The sequence below is a fragment of the Ptychodera flava genome, chromosome 14 (genome assembly GCF_041260155.1).
Source record: "Ptychodera flava strain L36383 chromosome 14, AS_Pfla_20210202, whole genome shotgun sequence".
Lineage (NCBI taxonomy): Eukaryota > Metazoa > Hemichordata > Enteropneusta > Ptychoderidae > Ptychodera > Ptychodera flava.
The window spans coordinates 8,341,756-8,357,954 of NC_091941.1; the positions used below are offsets into that span (position 1 = coordinate 8,341,756).

At 34.1% G+C, this 16,199-nt stretch overlaps 1 protein-coding gene across 1 annotated transcript; it reads left to right on the top strand.

The window, feature by feature from the left end:
- Positions 1 to 6,361: 6,361 nt before the first annotated feature.
- LOC139149200 (retinol dehydrogenase 11-like) lies at positions 6,362 to 16,060 on the top strand. The gene is made up of 6 exons (XM_070720771.1): positions 6,362 to 6,948; positions 7,512 to 7,652; positions 13,306 to 13,497; positions 13,853 to 14,131; positions 14,557 to 14,764; positions 15,168 to 16,060. Exons 1-6 carry the CDS (start codon positions 6,867 to 6,869, stop codon positions 15,283 to 15,285), a joined length of 1,020 nt encoding a protein of 339 aa, XP_070576872.1. The 5' UTR covers positions 6,362 to 6,866; the 3' UTR covers positions 15,286 to 16,060.
- Positions 16,061 to 16,199: the final 139 nt, after the last annotated feature.

A 16,199-nucleotide genomic window follows, 5' to 3' on the forward strand; every position in this document is an offset into this window, starting at 1 on the left:
TATGCCCTTTGACCTTAGAAAGAAAGGGCGCCAAGTACGGTCAAATTTTTATCTTATCGTTTTGTTTGTTTGTAGTCTCGGCTTATTACCCAGACTACTCTTGGGGATTAAATTTTCCCTGCTAATCGTACCCAGATTTAGTGACGTATTTGAGTTCAGTCAACTACTGAAAGAGGCTTGACTGCTAATCACTCAGAAAGACAATTTTTTTTAATTTTCAAGCAATGTTGTGCCAGTCAGAGAGTATTTTCCAGGCTGATAACGATTTACTTTGAACATGGATGTCTATTTTTTACATCCATGCTTTGAACAACATATAAACAAAGAAGAAGTAGACAAAAACTGACATACGACTGACTGGTTCCCAAATACATGGCGAATATGCATTGCAGATGAATTGTGAACATAATCACTTCGCTGTGGAATGCAAAGTTTTGCTAAGTAAGTCATCGTAGCCATTATAGGCGAGCGGCGAATCCACAAAAAGAGCCTTATTTTACAAATGTAAGAGTTTAATGTACCCACCTTACATACGGCCACATCATACGTCATTTGAAAGCTTATTATCTCTACTTTAAGAAAATTGACGATGTGGAGCTGCCAAGTAGGGCCATAACCTCCTAATTTGCATAATTAACAAGGGTACCCAATTGCCATAAATGCGATATAATATTTGAAATTTATTGTTAACTTCCCTAACGATACGTTTAAACTATCGAGTGATATATCAAATGAAAGGTCTTTCCATGTAGAATACAAAATGGATATTCAAAGAGATATTGAAATTGATTTCACTGAAATATTTTCATGTTTATATGAAAAAACAATATTTTCCCCTTTGAATAACAATAATTAAGAATTTTAACACATACAGCCTCTTCACACAGCCCATCATACATCATTTGAAAGCTAATTATCTCTACTTCAAGAAAATTGACAATTTGGAGCTACCAAATCGGGCCATAACCCCTAATTTGCATAATCAATACGCATACCCAATTTGCATAAATGCGATATAGTATTATAATTTATAGTTAACTTCTCTAAACATACGTTTAAACTATCGAGTGGTATATCAAATGAAAGCTAGTTGCATGTAGAATACAAAATTAATATCCAAAGAGATGAGATATTGAAATTGATTTCACAGAAATATTTTCATATTTTTATGGTAAAAATATTTTCCCCTTTAGAATAACAATATTTTAAAAATTTTAACACGTATAGCCCTATTCATACAGCCACATCATACGTCATTTGAAAGCTTATTACATCTACTTGAAGAAAATAGACAATGTTGAGCTATCAAGGAAGGCCGTACCCCTTTATGTGCATAATTTACACTTGTAAGCAATTTGCAGAAATGAGATATAAAATTAGTAAACATACTATCGAGTGATATATGGTATTTGGTAATGGTTTTTGCATGTAAAACAAATAATTCATATCAAAAGTGATATTTAAAGTGATTTTACTGAAATATTTTCATATTTCTGTTGAAATTAATATTTCCGCTTTTGAATAATGTATTTTAAAAAATAACTAAAGTATTAATGCAACCACAAGCATTATGATGTGAAAAAAGTGCATAGAACATGGAGAACAAACAGCTGAAATTAGTTCTGAAAATTATTTTTTTTTGTTGAATGTATGTTTTAAAACATATAAACATCTCTTCTTTTTTACAATATTATCCAATACCGAGGTCTAGCTTTTAGAGATCAGAGGCTAATTCTTCGAATATGCCTTTTGTTTGAGTATTATATAGCCATTCACAGCATAAGGAAACTTTTTAATGTTAATCAAGAATACCAACATTTTCTTGTAATGTTGTAACCATGAAAACAGGATATATGTAACATTTTGATTTTAACAAATATGGTAAATGATTTGAAAGCCAACATTATTCGTAAAGATGTGTTGGGAAAATATCACCAATTACTATTAAGTGCAAACATTAAAAAGATCCATATGAACGACACTATTGTTGTTGTTGAAATGTAGCTCTGTAGCTGAAACAATGTGTCAGAGTAAGCTGCAGTCAAATAATGGCATGATTCATGATCCGAGTCACTCATGTCATTTCAAGCAAATCTAATAGTTGTAGGAATTCATCATCCTCTTCTTCACCAGCATTGTCATGAGTAAAAGGGTTGCCACACTTATCGCTGCCTTGGCAGGAACAAAGGTCTGTGCAGGGAAGATTAATTTGACAGCAGACACAATTGGTGACATGTAATAAGAGAAAGCAGCTCCACACATCGTTCATATCTTAGTTGTTTGAATTTCATGTATGATATTGTGTATATTGTAAGTGTATATTATGTTATGTTTCGCCGTTTTATGTATAGTGTTGATTTGCCATGGCGAGACGTAGCCCTAATCTACGTGTCCTGCCCTATAGCTATGGGGTAGCAAGACTAATGTGACACTGCGATCCTTTGATGCTACCTTTCGAGAATAGAGTTGTCTTCATCAGCCCTTCATTTTCTTTTGGTAGAACATGTGCACTGATTGAATGATTGTAGATGTTACAAATCGAGTTGTTCCACTAAAGTTCAGTTTATTCAAGTACGGAAGCTAGAATGTCTACTGTTCGTTCAGCCTGTATTTGTGCATGTTCATTTGAATCGGAGATCGGACTGTTGTAGGTTTTGTGAAGTTTGGCATCATCGTAACGCTTATATTTCCGTTTCTTATGTATGTGATTAGGCTACGCTCACAAATAACGGTGAGGGGCGGAGGAATTCGGGTTGGATTCGAAAATTTTGGGAAATTGTAGAGGGGTACTTGGAGTTTTTGATCTGCATACAAGGGATCTGAAAATGTTTTGGTTCCCTTTACTTTTTACGATTCCAAGGTTTTGCAAGTAATTTAGTGAAAATTTAATAACATTTAAATGTCATCCGACTGTCCAAAGTTAGTAATAATTAAACAAGATTCAGAATCGTTTTGTCGCATTTCATTACTTTATCTCGAAAATATCTTGTATTTTGTATTGTCTTGTTGTTGCATGATTGTTCTAATGTATCGTAATTTTTCGCGTTTAACAAGGTCCTTGAATGTTGCCATTTGGTTTCATGAACCGCAGTGTATCTGTTGGTTTTGTGTGTGTATTGAAGTCGAGAATGTTCTCTTTGTAGCAACGATGACCTTTATAGATAATGAGGTCTAACGATATGATTTCCTGAGAAGAGCTTTCGAAAATTTGAAAGTATGATGCATTTGTTTATGTTTGATATGAATTCATTAAGCTCGTGTTGAGTTCCAATGAGAATCATACATCGTCTCTGAATCTCAGTCAGAGCGATATTTGTTCAGTGTTTTGCTGAATTATTCTCATTTTGTCTTGTGAAATGTAATGTCGGGAATTTCTGGTAAAACTGAAGATCCCGTACCGCACCCAAATACCTGACGGTAAAATTCACTGTTGACTTGAAAGTGTTGTTTTTCAAGATCATTTTCAGCATAGCTATCATGTATTTTGTTGTTGGTTGTTTGATTATGCAATCATTAGATGATCTTTCCTGATTTAATACTCTGCCGACTGATTCCATTGCTTCATTGTGCTGTGTATTAGTGTACATTGAAACAATGTCTAGTGTTACCAATGTCGCATTGGCCGGAACTTTTATTGTCTCAATTTTCCATGTAAAATCTGTCGTATCTTTGATGTATGTTGTTTATTTCTTCACGATTTGTTTGAGAAAATAGTCAATGAATTCTGATCTGTGAAAGGTTGGACTGCATCATCCACTTATAATTGGGCGGCCCACGAACTTTCCTGATGAGCGTCATTTTGTTCACTTGTATTTTTAGCATGAGGTACCAACTTGTAAGTGGTGCTAGTATTTTAAACAAAAAATCAATTGCAAAACAAATTCAGATATGTATCCGTATAATGTGAGCATTATTGTATTTACTACACAATATTTTGAATATTAAAAACGAGTCAAGACGTTTACGATTTAATTGAAAATATTCAATAAGAGTATTTTGAATACACGTTTCGAGTCATGATTCTATTCTACATGCAAAAACCTATCATTTGATACACACTTGATAGTTGAAAAGTAAGTTTAGAGTACTTGACAATGGATTTTTGTAATTTTATATCGTATTCATGCAAATTAGGTACCCGTGTGCATTATGCAAATTAAATAATTACAGCCCTATTTGTCAGCTGCATATCGTCATTTTTCATGAGGCAGAGATAATAGGCTTTCAAATAATGTTTGATGTGGTTGTGTGATGCGGTTCTATGTGTTAAAATTATTAAAATATCGTTATTCAAAAGGGGAAAGTATATTGTTCTACATTAGTACGAAAACATTTTAGTAAAATCATTTTAATATCTCCTTGGATATCCATTTTGTATTCTACATGCAAATACCTTTCATTTGATATATCACTCGATAGTTTAAAGTATGTTTATAGTAGTTAATAAATTTCTAATTTTATATCGCATTTATGCAAATTGGGAAGCCATGTAAATTATGCAAATTAAGGGCCACGTCCGTACTTGACAGCTCCACATTGTCAATTTTCTTGAAGTAGAGATAGTAAGCTTTCAAATGACGTATGATGATGCTGTACGATTTGGCTTTTTGTATTAAATTTTTTTAAATATTGTTATTGAAAGGGGAAAATATTTTTTCAATATAAATATGACAATATTTCAGTGAAATGAATTTAAATATCTTTTTGGATGTCTGTTTAGTATTCTACATGCAAATACCTTTCATTTGATATATCACTCGATAGTTTAAAAGTATGTTTCGAGTAGTGAATAATAAATATCTAATATTATATCGCATTTATGCAAATTGGGTACCCGTCGGATTTATGCAAATTAGGGGCTACGGCCGTACTTGACAGCTAAATGTTGTCTATTTTCTTCAAGTAGAGATAGTAAGCTTTCAAATGATGTATAATGTGGCTGTATGATGTCGCCGTATGTGTTAATTTTTTTAAAATATTGTTATTCAAAAGGGGAAAATATTTTTTTCAATAGAAATATGAAATATTTCAGTAAAATCATTTTAAATATCTTTTTAGATATCAATTTTGTATTCAAATATTCTACATGCAAATACCTTTCATTTGATATATCACTCGGTAGTTTAAAAGTATGTTTAGAGTAGTTAACAATGAATTTCCTAATTCTATATCATATTTATGCAAGTTGGGTACCCTTGTTAATTATGCAAATTAGGGGGTTGTGGCCCTATTTGGCAGCTCCACATCGTCAATTTTCTTGAAGTAGAGATAATAAGCTTTCAAATGATGTATGATGTGGCTGTATGTAAGGTGGGTACATTAAGTGTGAAAAATAGGTGAGCCTGCCGCTCGCCTATTAGGACAGAATTCAATGAACATTATCGGAATCTTAGGGAACAAGGGAAGTAATTACATGTGATATACTCAGGAAAGTACAGAATAGCAGAACAAATATTTTAAATTCTTTGGAAACTATAAAACCCTCTAAAAATACATCATCGCATTCTGCACCGTTATGTACGTGCGCAGTATGTACATTTAAGGATATTTCATGACAAATGTTTACACTGTGCAATTTTGAAAGCAATACGCCTAACATAGAAGCTTGATATTTACTAGTAAAGATGTTCGGGAATATACGATTATCGATAAACCGTAACACTGTCACTTTGAACACACCGGGAAGCAGGAGTATGTCGACCAAAACCTAACATGCACGGCGTGCATGTGTGCATGTAGGCAAAAAAAATATTTCGAGCCCTGCAGACACCTGAGACTGGAAGATCCGTCGCTCGAGGGCGCTGGGGAGCGTAGGGAGCGTCCCCGAGCGACGGATCTTCCAGTCTAAAGATGAAACATGATAAAGATTATGATACCGTCACCAATAAAATTGCAGCGAAAAAAGTGATGGAGAGTTTTTTGATATACTAGATCCGGAAGACAGCATGGTTTGAAAAGTCCTTTCCCTCTTTACCACAATACATATAGGGCCTACCGGTAGTGGCCATTGCAGTCAAAATTAAATTCATTTCACAAGGGAACTTTCGAAGCGTTATATTTTTTCACTACATGAATAAAGTTTTTGGAATTACATGTATTTAAAATAAAACACTGAGGAATCTGATTCATTGCCATAAGCTTCATTTTGGTCCGTTTCTATCTAAACATAATTTGAGGGTTTTTTCCCAGGAAAAGTTGGCGTCTGCTGTTTACAACGCTTACCTTGGTCAGCAAAATTTACCAACTCAGGTCAGCGAAATGGTGATCGCCATATACATCATCCTTGATATATATATTTTTGGCCTGCATCAACTTCTTCATGTACGAAACACCGACGAAATATTTTGATACTTTGCATGTGGCACGGAATTATCTCATTTGGTTTCCTTACGTCACGACTTTATTGGTTCAAGCAACACCCATAAAATGAAGAAGAAACCTTACATTTAATGAAAACCCATGATGGTGAATCTATGTTTGTCAACTTTAGAAAATATGTACATGCTTTTCAACCACTTCTGTTCCTATGTCCATTCTTCTGTATTTTGGGTTTATTGCTGATGAAGCAGCTCCATTTTTCGTTCAAAAGTTCCTAGAAGCCGAAAAAAGCCATTTCGCTAGCAAAGTTCGTAATCCATATGATATGTTAAAATCGCTGTTCTCATCGTCCATCGTTTCCTGTTGTCTTTTTAACACCTTAGTTCCAGGGTTGTGAAGTATTTGACTACATTCCGAACTGATCCTGAACCTCCCAAAACACAAATGGTTCAAGCCACCTGGCTTACATAAGAAACATGCCATTTGGTCCATAGTTCGTATTCCAGTGTCTGCCTTATGATTTTGGGCGTGTCCCACGAAGAAACAAGATGACGTCGATACCTCAAGTGGATATCATCGTGGAATGGATAAAGGACAACAAAACTGCCGTTGCAACCACGTCAAGTTTTCGTATGTATTCTTATCGATAGTTTAGGATTTCACAGCGGCCACTGGATCAGCACAACGACCGATGACTTTATACGCAGTATAAATGCCGTTAGGCTAAATCTAACAACGAATGCATATTTGCTGAACAGTATTACATAATGCACTTTATGATTCATTTTGTTTCAAAGCTCAAAGTTCAGTATCACATAAGTAGCTGTACCACTTCGATCAATTCTAAGGGTGTTTGAAGTACATGTACCTTTCTCGAGACCTGTTTGACCATAAATTTACCCGTGATCTCCATCTTAGGCTGTGTGAAAACGGACTAACATTGGGGTAAATGCTCTCACTGAACACATATAATGTCTTTATAAAGAGACATATATTTTTGCTATACTCAACATTTAAAAATCACAAAGATACATGGATCAAAGTAAATCACAGTAAATCATTTGACCCTTGTATAATTTCTCACATAGTACCTGTTGAATCAATAAGATGCCATTCCCTTCAAGTGCTGTCTACTTCAACCATACCTTCTCTGAAATTAATTTCCGCCTTCTGATGATCATTATCTTTTTCAGTCATTGGCCTTTTCCTAGTCAGAAGATATCTGAGCGGTGGTGTGTGTCGTAGCAAGAATAGGCTACATGGCAAGACCGTCGTCATCACTGGCGCAAATAGCGGCATTGGAAAGGAAGTTTCGAAAGAACTGGCGAAAAGAGGTTGGTAAAAATAAAAATACGCAGATTTACGAGGGCTTAAAAAAAAATAGAACTACTTACATTGAATAACGTGTTTGACTATCAGATAAGGTTTGTTGATATTTATATGTTACTATACATGGTGTACTCCATAGAACCACGTAATTATATAATCAGTTCAATTGCAAGAAGTAGAATTGCAATCTCCGTAGTTACAAACTAGTGCTGAATGTTTTCCCATTTCAAATATTCTTCGGGCGGTGCCACATTACTTCTTGAAATTTCGAAGATGTCAAATAGCTTTACCGTGGTAATGAACATAAAATATAAACATTTTTTTCTGCCTCACACCTGAAACTGAAAATTGTGGCAGGTTATATTATTCGGATTTTGAAGATAAAAACCGAGGAAATTGTAACATATGATGATGATGGTGGTGGTGGTGGTGGTGGTGGTGGTGGTGATGCTGGTGGTGATGATGACGATGATGACGATGATGATGATTTTCTGAACTGGTGCGATTTTTTTGATTTGATTAATTTACTAAGAAAGGAGGATCCTACTTTATGCGATGGACAAAATTAAATCAATCACTAGTGGTATAGGGGTGAGTCATGTTTTGGAACTTTGAAATGGTCAGAGTTACCGTTGTAGTCCCTGAGAAGAAGGTATAGTCCAGTCAATTAGGGTTTAACCTAGGACTAATTGCAACAGAAATTATTTCTTCACCATGACCTTTGGAAAGGTCTCACTAATGACATATTAAAAGTATAGAAAAATATAAGGGGTGCAAATTGGTTAAATTTGCATATATTCAAATTAGCTATATATCGCCTTTAAAATGACTGCTATACTCACATTTTTGGCATGTAAACTGAATTCAAGTGACTTTTTTCATTGCAACACAATTTAATAAGGTTCAATAAGTTATTTTCTAAATGTCTTGAACAAATAAAGAATATGCAAATTAAGTAATTTGCATATATTCACAGTTTTACCACTATTTCAGACAAAATGAATGTTTAGGCTCATATTTAGACATTTTTTTTCTACATGAAATTGTTAAGGTTTTGCAAGAATTACCTAAAACAAAAGAGGTTGACCTAATTTGCATGCATAATTTGCATATTTTAATACAAAATGCCTAATTTGCAAAATTGACACAAACGGTCTTCTGTGTACAATAAGCCTACAATAGCTTCCATTGACATTTTCTGGTTATTCAGAAATGCAATGAATAAAGAGAAGAGTTTCAGAGAATTACTGTTTAAATAAAGGAATCAGAATTCTTTCTTTGGATATTCTTCTTTCTTTTACTACGATAAGGTTATTCATAAAAAATCATTGAACGTGCTCAAGTTTTTGACATCAATTGTCATTTTAAGTCATTTTCTCCTACATATGTTTGATTGCAGTAATATTTTTGAAGGAATATTTTATGCTTTTGGTCATTATCTTCAATGACGATGGTAATATTCAGTTACTAATAAATGGTTCACCACACTTAACAGTTGTGCCTGTGAATCATTCTTCTCATTATTAAACTATCATTAGTATAAATACGAACATCATTTGAATCACCTTGATGGTAGTGGTGATGACAATTATTATGATGGTCATTATCACATCAAATTTCTTCCTCTTCCTCTCTGTTTACATCTTCCTCTAGGTGGTTCATTTGTTTACAGCCAGAATCCTTTCGTTGACAACAGAAAGTCTAGATTTTGCTTTCTGTCGGGGTTATTCATGCTGCTGCAGTTCATTGTAGAACCCATAAGTATGGGGAAGGATAACTCAATGAAAAGATGTGAAGCATAGGATGATATAATTGTACTGCTTATCATATCAGATCTTAGATGTGCAAGTATCACTCATGGGGCTGTTATGTAATGGACTTCCCATTTGCAGTTTATTAGACTTTTGTATTATTACCAATAAGATCGATCACTCAAGGAATTGAGAGTCTGGCCAATCTGAGGTGAGACTTCCATAAGGTTCAAAATACAGGATAACCAATTTTATGATAATTTGATGTCAAAATTTGATATCCTAATTGATAAACTCGTTAATGGCAGCTTCTGTGATGCAAATCCCTTCACATCTTGGTTTTCTTGTTTCACGGTCATGAAAATTTGAAAGAGCAGCTAGACCATGTAACATTATGAAAAGTATCTAGATTTGCTTTTACCAGTGATTTAGATTATCATGATTCAGTCAGATTTTTTCAGTTTTTCCTCAAATGCTATGGCTGTGTACGGTAAGATTTAACAGAAAATCTCTCTCTTTAGTTCACTATATGACTTTATATTAATTTTCAATTGTTGTCTTCAAGAAATTTCAAAATTTCGAGAAATGCAGTGTCCTTTGATTATTGTAATGTCTTTCAGCTGATAAAGGAACAGCTTTCCTAATCCATATTTCATGATAATTGGCAGTATAGTATAACAATTGTACCTCTATATCATCATGATCATTATAATTTATTTATCATTATTATCATAAATTTCTGTATGTGGCATGAACAGGCAAGTTGCACACAGTCAAAAGTATATCTGATTTACCAGTGACCACACAACCTGGTCTTTAATTACATTTTATCCACACTTAATCTATATTAGTAATACGGGTAAGGGTGAAAATAAAAGAAAATAGAGCTGAAACACAAATTTTCTTCAGCCTCCCTCAGTACTAAGTGTTGGTTATTTGGCCAAGCATTTTGGTATGCATTAAGAAAATCCAAATCTCCCAGTAAGTTCCCATTGTTATTGACATTATGCAAATTCTTTAGATAATTGAAATGAACTATACGAATCAATCATTGTTTATTTTTACAGGGCTTTTCATTCTGTAGGCCCTATTAGTATATAATCATTAAAATGAGTTAAAATACACAGAAAATAAATAATCATGTCAATTTCTTTTTACTGAGCAAAATGTTCATTCAAGTTATAAAATGGACATCTTTCGATAGGAAGAATTTAAATTATTAAATAACTTAAACAAGTAGTGTCTCTTAATGTAACTTCTCATTTTACTGATAACATAATTAATTAAAATAAGTTGACGTCAATTTGAAAAATTAAAGAAAATTATTTTAATGATCATCATATATGATTTTTGCACATGAGGAATCGCTCAAAATTAGGTAAAATATATTTAGCAACGTTAGTAAAAACTTCCAATCTCTCTTTACGATATCGTAAAACCTTTCAAGTTTCAATTATTACATTTAGTACAGTGTAGGCATTTCCTATAAAATCTTTTAAAATTAGTCCTTTGCACAATGTAGATTGTATTAGGCTTTGAATATACCATTGTTGGACCTTTTAAGTATTTAAGGTGAAGAAATAATTCATGTTCCAATTAGAAAAAGGAAGTGACATGGTTGACTTATTGGACAAATGCAAATAAGAATATTTTTATCTCTCTAAGATATATTTGAAAACATTCCCTGAACTAAAACAACAAAAATGATGTTACATAGTCATTACAATGTCAGCTTATCTCTTAAATCACTTTCGTAAATAGATTATCAGCACCAGGTTTGTATAGCATCTATGACCCATTTAGCATTTGGGTAAATTAGCTGTCTTATGCACAACTTCATTAAATGCACTTTTCGCGATCTCTGGGATAGCCTTTGTTCTAGTCTGTACGAGAATGATTGAGGTGTAAGAGCCTTTTGTTGTCCAATGAAATTGTAATCTGGTGGGTAAAGTTTCTGATGAAAAATATGGTGCCAACACAGGCCTTTAAACTTGCGATATGTAACTTCCATGACCCTACTAAAATTTAGTTCTAATGATCTCCGTTGTTTTTTAACATTATATATAGTCATTTATACTATAGGTCAAAAAAGGTAAAAGTAAAGTGGCAGGAGGGGCACATTGCAGTTATGTAAAATGAGGAATCTTAAATGATTTTATGCATTGCCTAGAAACACAAAAAGTACATTAAATAATGAAATTGCTTGAATTAAATATCAATTTGCTGAATATATTTTTAAGAAATCTATTAACAGCAACGATTTTGTTCCCTTTTCTAAGTTTTATATTTATTCAAATTATGCACTGTCTCCCCTCTTAACAGTCATTTTGTTTGTCATTCTATACATTCAATACAGAGTGGAAACAAAAACTACTTGTTGTGTAGATTAAATATAATTTTTAAGTGAAATGCAGTGGCAGCCATAATTGATTTAGGCAAATTAGGGATATTTCTCGAGCGATAAAATGTTTTCAAAATATTGCCTGAACAAAAATTAAGATAAATTTATACATTACTTGAACAAAATGTCGCATTTTTCTCAATTCAATATGCATATTTCTTTTATCAGTGAATGTATTGCTCCCATTATCCGTTTATATCTATACAAATAAGGTAATGTTATAAATCTTAGATTGTATTGGACTTTTAGTATGTCATTCTAGGACCTCTCTAAAATACACAAGAAAATTTAATTTTATTGCAGTCAGAAGTAGCTTATAAAGTTTTAATTAGGGACATACAAAGAAAAACGAAGTATTGTGGGTGCCATATTGGATTTATGCAAATAAGGAATATTTCTATGACGACAAAATATTTTAATCAACATTGCCTGAACCAAAAACAAGGCAAATAAGCCCAAAACCCGCATATATCATGTTTAGCCAAATATTTTTAGTAGCAACATTCTATCAGCACCTAGTTTGTAACCATAATCTTTTTACATATATGCAAATTAGGCATTGTTTACATTTCTAGATTGTACGAGGCTTTTAGTATGTCATTGTAGGGCTACTCTGAAATACACAGTGGACAAATAATTCTATTGCTGTCAGAAGTAGCATAAAAATAGTTATTAATTCGGAAAAATACAAAGAAAAGTGAAGGTTGTGGCGGCCATATTGGATTTATGCAAATTAGAAATATTTCTATGAAGACTAGATATTTCCATCAACATTACCTAAACCAAAAACAAGGCAAATAAGCCAAAAACCTGCATAACATATCATGTTTAGCCAATTATTTTTAGCAGAAACATTCTATCAGCACTTAGTTTGTACCCATAATCTTTTTACATCTATGCAAATTAGGCACTGTTTACAATTCTAGATTGTACTAGGCTTTTAGTATGTTATTCTAGGACTTGTCTAAAATACAATGTGAAAAAATTATTCTATTGCTGTCAGTAGTAGCTTAAAAATAGTTATTAATTCAAGAAAAACTAAGAAAAGTGAAGTGTTGTGGCGGCCATATTGGATTTATGCAAATGAGGAATATTTGTATGACGACAAAATATTTTCAACAACATTGCCTAGACCAAAAAGGAGGCAAATAAGCCAAAAACCCCTGATGAAAAGCATGTTTAGCCACATATTTTATGTAGAAATCGTCTATCAGCGACAATTTTATACCCATGAGCCCCCTTTACATTTATGCAAATTAGGCACTGTTGCACCCCTTAGATTTTATTATACTTTTAGTATGTATTTATAGGACCTTTCCAAAATGCATGGTGAAGAAATAATTTCTGTTGCAATTAGTCCTAGGTTTACCCCTTTTTTGGCTTAGATTGACTGGACTAGTAAGGGAGTGACACGTTTTACAGTAAAATCATGTCTAAATTGCGATGCTCACCCTCAGAGTTTACGAATACTCCCTTACTTGGAATACTGTTGAACCTGTATTGTAGGCGCCAGGCTGATATTCGGTTGTCGTGATGTCACAAAAGGCAGAGAAGCAGCGGACAAGATAGGAAGAGAAACTGGCAACAAGATGATATCCGTCTACAAAGTTGACGTGGCCGATCTGGACTCCGTTCGAGAGTTCTCCGAACAGATCCACGACAGTGAAGAAAATGTAGATATCCTCATTAATAATGCAGGTAATTTTGATTCTCGCTGGATGCTAAGGCAGGCTTCAAGAGTCCGACAAAAATGAAATGAAATAAGAGTATCATCAAATAATAATATTCAGGGAAAATATAAAATGAACTACATTGGTTTGAAATTTGAAATGGTTACGATGTATGTCACGTAGTATGGAAACGCTCAGAAACAGTTAACGTTCATTTTTATACCAACGGTTTCTTTTCTTTTTAAGTTCGATAAATAAAGAATTGGTTCTGAATAAACAATTGATTCTAAAAATGCCAATAGTTAACAGCTCCTATATTTCTATGCATTTGCTGTTTACTGTTCATAATCTAAAGCTCGCATTTACCATTTTATTTCATTCAGGAGTGTACAGCTGTCCATACGCCTTAACCAAGAATGGTTTTGAAACGCAATTTGGTGTGAATTACGCTGGCCATTTTCTGCTAACCCACTTGCTACTAGATCTGCTGAAGAAATCGGTCCCATCTCGCATCATCAACACGACATCAGTAGCCTACAAGGGAGGAAAGATCAACTTTGATAATCTGAATATGAAAGATAATTACAAACCGAGCAAAGCCTACTGTAACAGCAAACTGGCAGTTTTGCTATTCACTCGGGAACTGAGCAGACGTTTGAAAGGTTTGTACTATTGTCTCTGTGTTCGATACCGATTAGAAAATCAAATTAAATTTGCCTTTCAAAGAGGAGATAGCGAAGGAATTTTTTTCTGTGTCTTAGGGAATCCCTACTTTTTAAAACCACTTCAACCTGAGAACTTGCCATGTATATTTTATTTGCATAATATCTTTGTATTTATATCATAATCACAAAATTATTACAAACCATTATATTACGTCATCGTTTCAGGACACGTTCATCCCCCTCATACATTGGTCAGTGTCGAACAGCTAGTTTGCCGCATTTTTGTAAGTTTATCAACGGTTGAACCATAGTTTGATTTAATCTTGAAGCTGCTACAGTTTGAAATCGACGCACATACGACCCGAATACAACAATCCTTCAAAGTTTACAGTAAAATTTCAAATTAAACTCTTTGAACACAGGAAGTGGAGTAACTGTAAACTCAGTCAACCCAGGCCTGACCAACTCAAATTTGGGACGTCACGTGACCGCTGACATGTCTTGGCCAAGATATTTGCTGGGACTTGCAATCGTTGGAATGATGTTCAAGACTCCGAAACAAGGGGCGCAGACAACCATTTACTGCGCGGTCGAACCTAGTTTAGATGAAGTTACAGGTCAATATTTCAGGTAGATTTAGCCTTACTGTACCTTTCTGCAACATTGCCAATTGCCGACCTCTCTTGAAGACGAATATGCGCATTTTATTATCATATATGACAAGTATCATCGATAGCCTTGAAATTGAATTCAATCCATTGCACGCACCCTCTCTCGCAGAGATTAATCAATATAAATATAAAGTTAAGATCATGCTCGTCATCGTTTATTGCAACGGTAGTCATTAATATTTACAATTATGTGATTGTTTTGTCGTTGTGAACATTGTGAATTATGCATACATTTCATGTTCTGTCCCTACGACTCTGGCAAACGAAGTAAACAAGCAAACACAGTAGCGCCAGGTTATGATAAGAAAGTCTATTCTTCGCACAAAATTTTAAAACTCATCTATTTTCTTTCCCCTATTCAGTGACTGCATGCAAAAGGACGTTTCCCCGCCCGGTGATGACGACGATGTGGCGAGACACTTATGGGACACTACAGTAAAATTGGTCGGGCTACCTGAAGAAGCTTGTAGTAACAACTGAAAATTTACAAAAAAATACGAAATGTAAAATTATTTTGATGTAAGATTATCTGTGAGAGGGCAATCGGAACAAAGAAAGGTAATCTGATAGTCTGAAGGCCGTCCTTTACTTTTCAAAAGCCAGTTATTACGATGAGTAAGTCTAAGCCTGCAGCTTGTGTGGTAACCGTTCCTCTTTGGTCCATACTTCTTGTAAATTTCTAGAATTGATTAATCCATTGATCTTTATCTGGAGAAAATGTAGCAAGGAAACTGATTCCCCCAAAAATCATGAAATCGTCTGCCATCTATCAGAGTGAAACTAGATATTAAGTATTTCTACAGCCCGAATGGCACAAATCTCGAATGTTTGGAAAGGCTCTAAAGGCATGTCCTGTCAATGGACAGATCGTTCTTTGGGTAACAAAATATTGAATATTAAAGTCATAACAAAATCATTCTCTGTGGCTGCTTTTTTCCAAAAACATCCCATGAGTAAATTATAGTCCCCGCAACTAGAAAAATCCTTGAATTAGGGGGTGATACGGATTTGCAAGGAAAAATGCATATGCCAAAGATGTAGAGAGCTCGGTGTCGGCATATCGGTCAGCTGGCAAAGAGGTAGGCCTGTATGGGTTTTGATATCGTGTGCTCCTGATTATTTGCTGCATTCTTTCTCAGAAACTCGGAAAATTCGAGTAAATTTAATGTAAAGTTTAGTTCTTTAGCGTGACAAATGTTCTTCTTTAACAGTTAGATATGAATGCATCAAATAAAAAAGTCAAGTGAGACTACAACATTTGGTTCCTATCGGTGAAATCATGGCCGCGCGAGTGGCCTACTGTGAAAACCCTGTGAGATAATTAGATGTATCAGATGTTCACTAATTTACAATAACATTTTTTAATACCAAGTTGCTTGTCTAAATTAACAGAA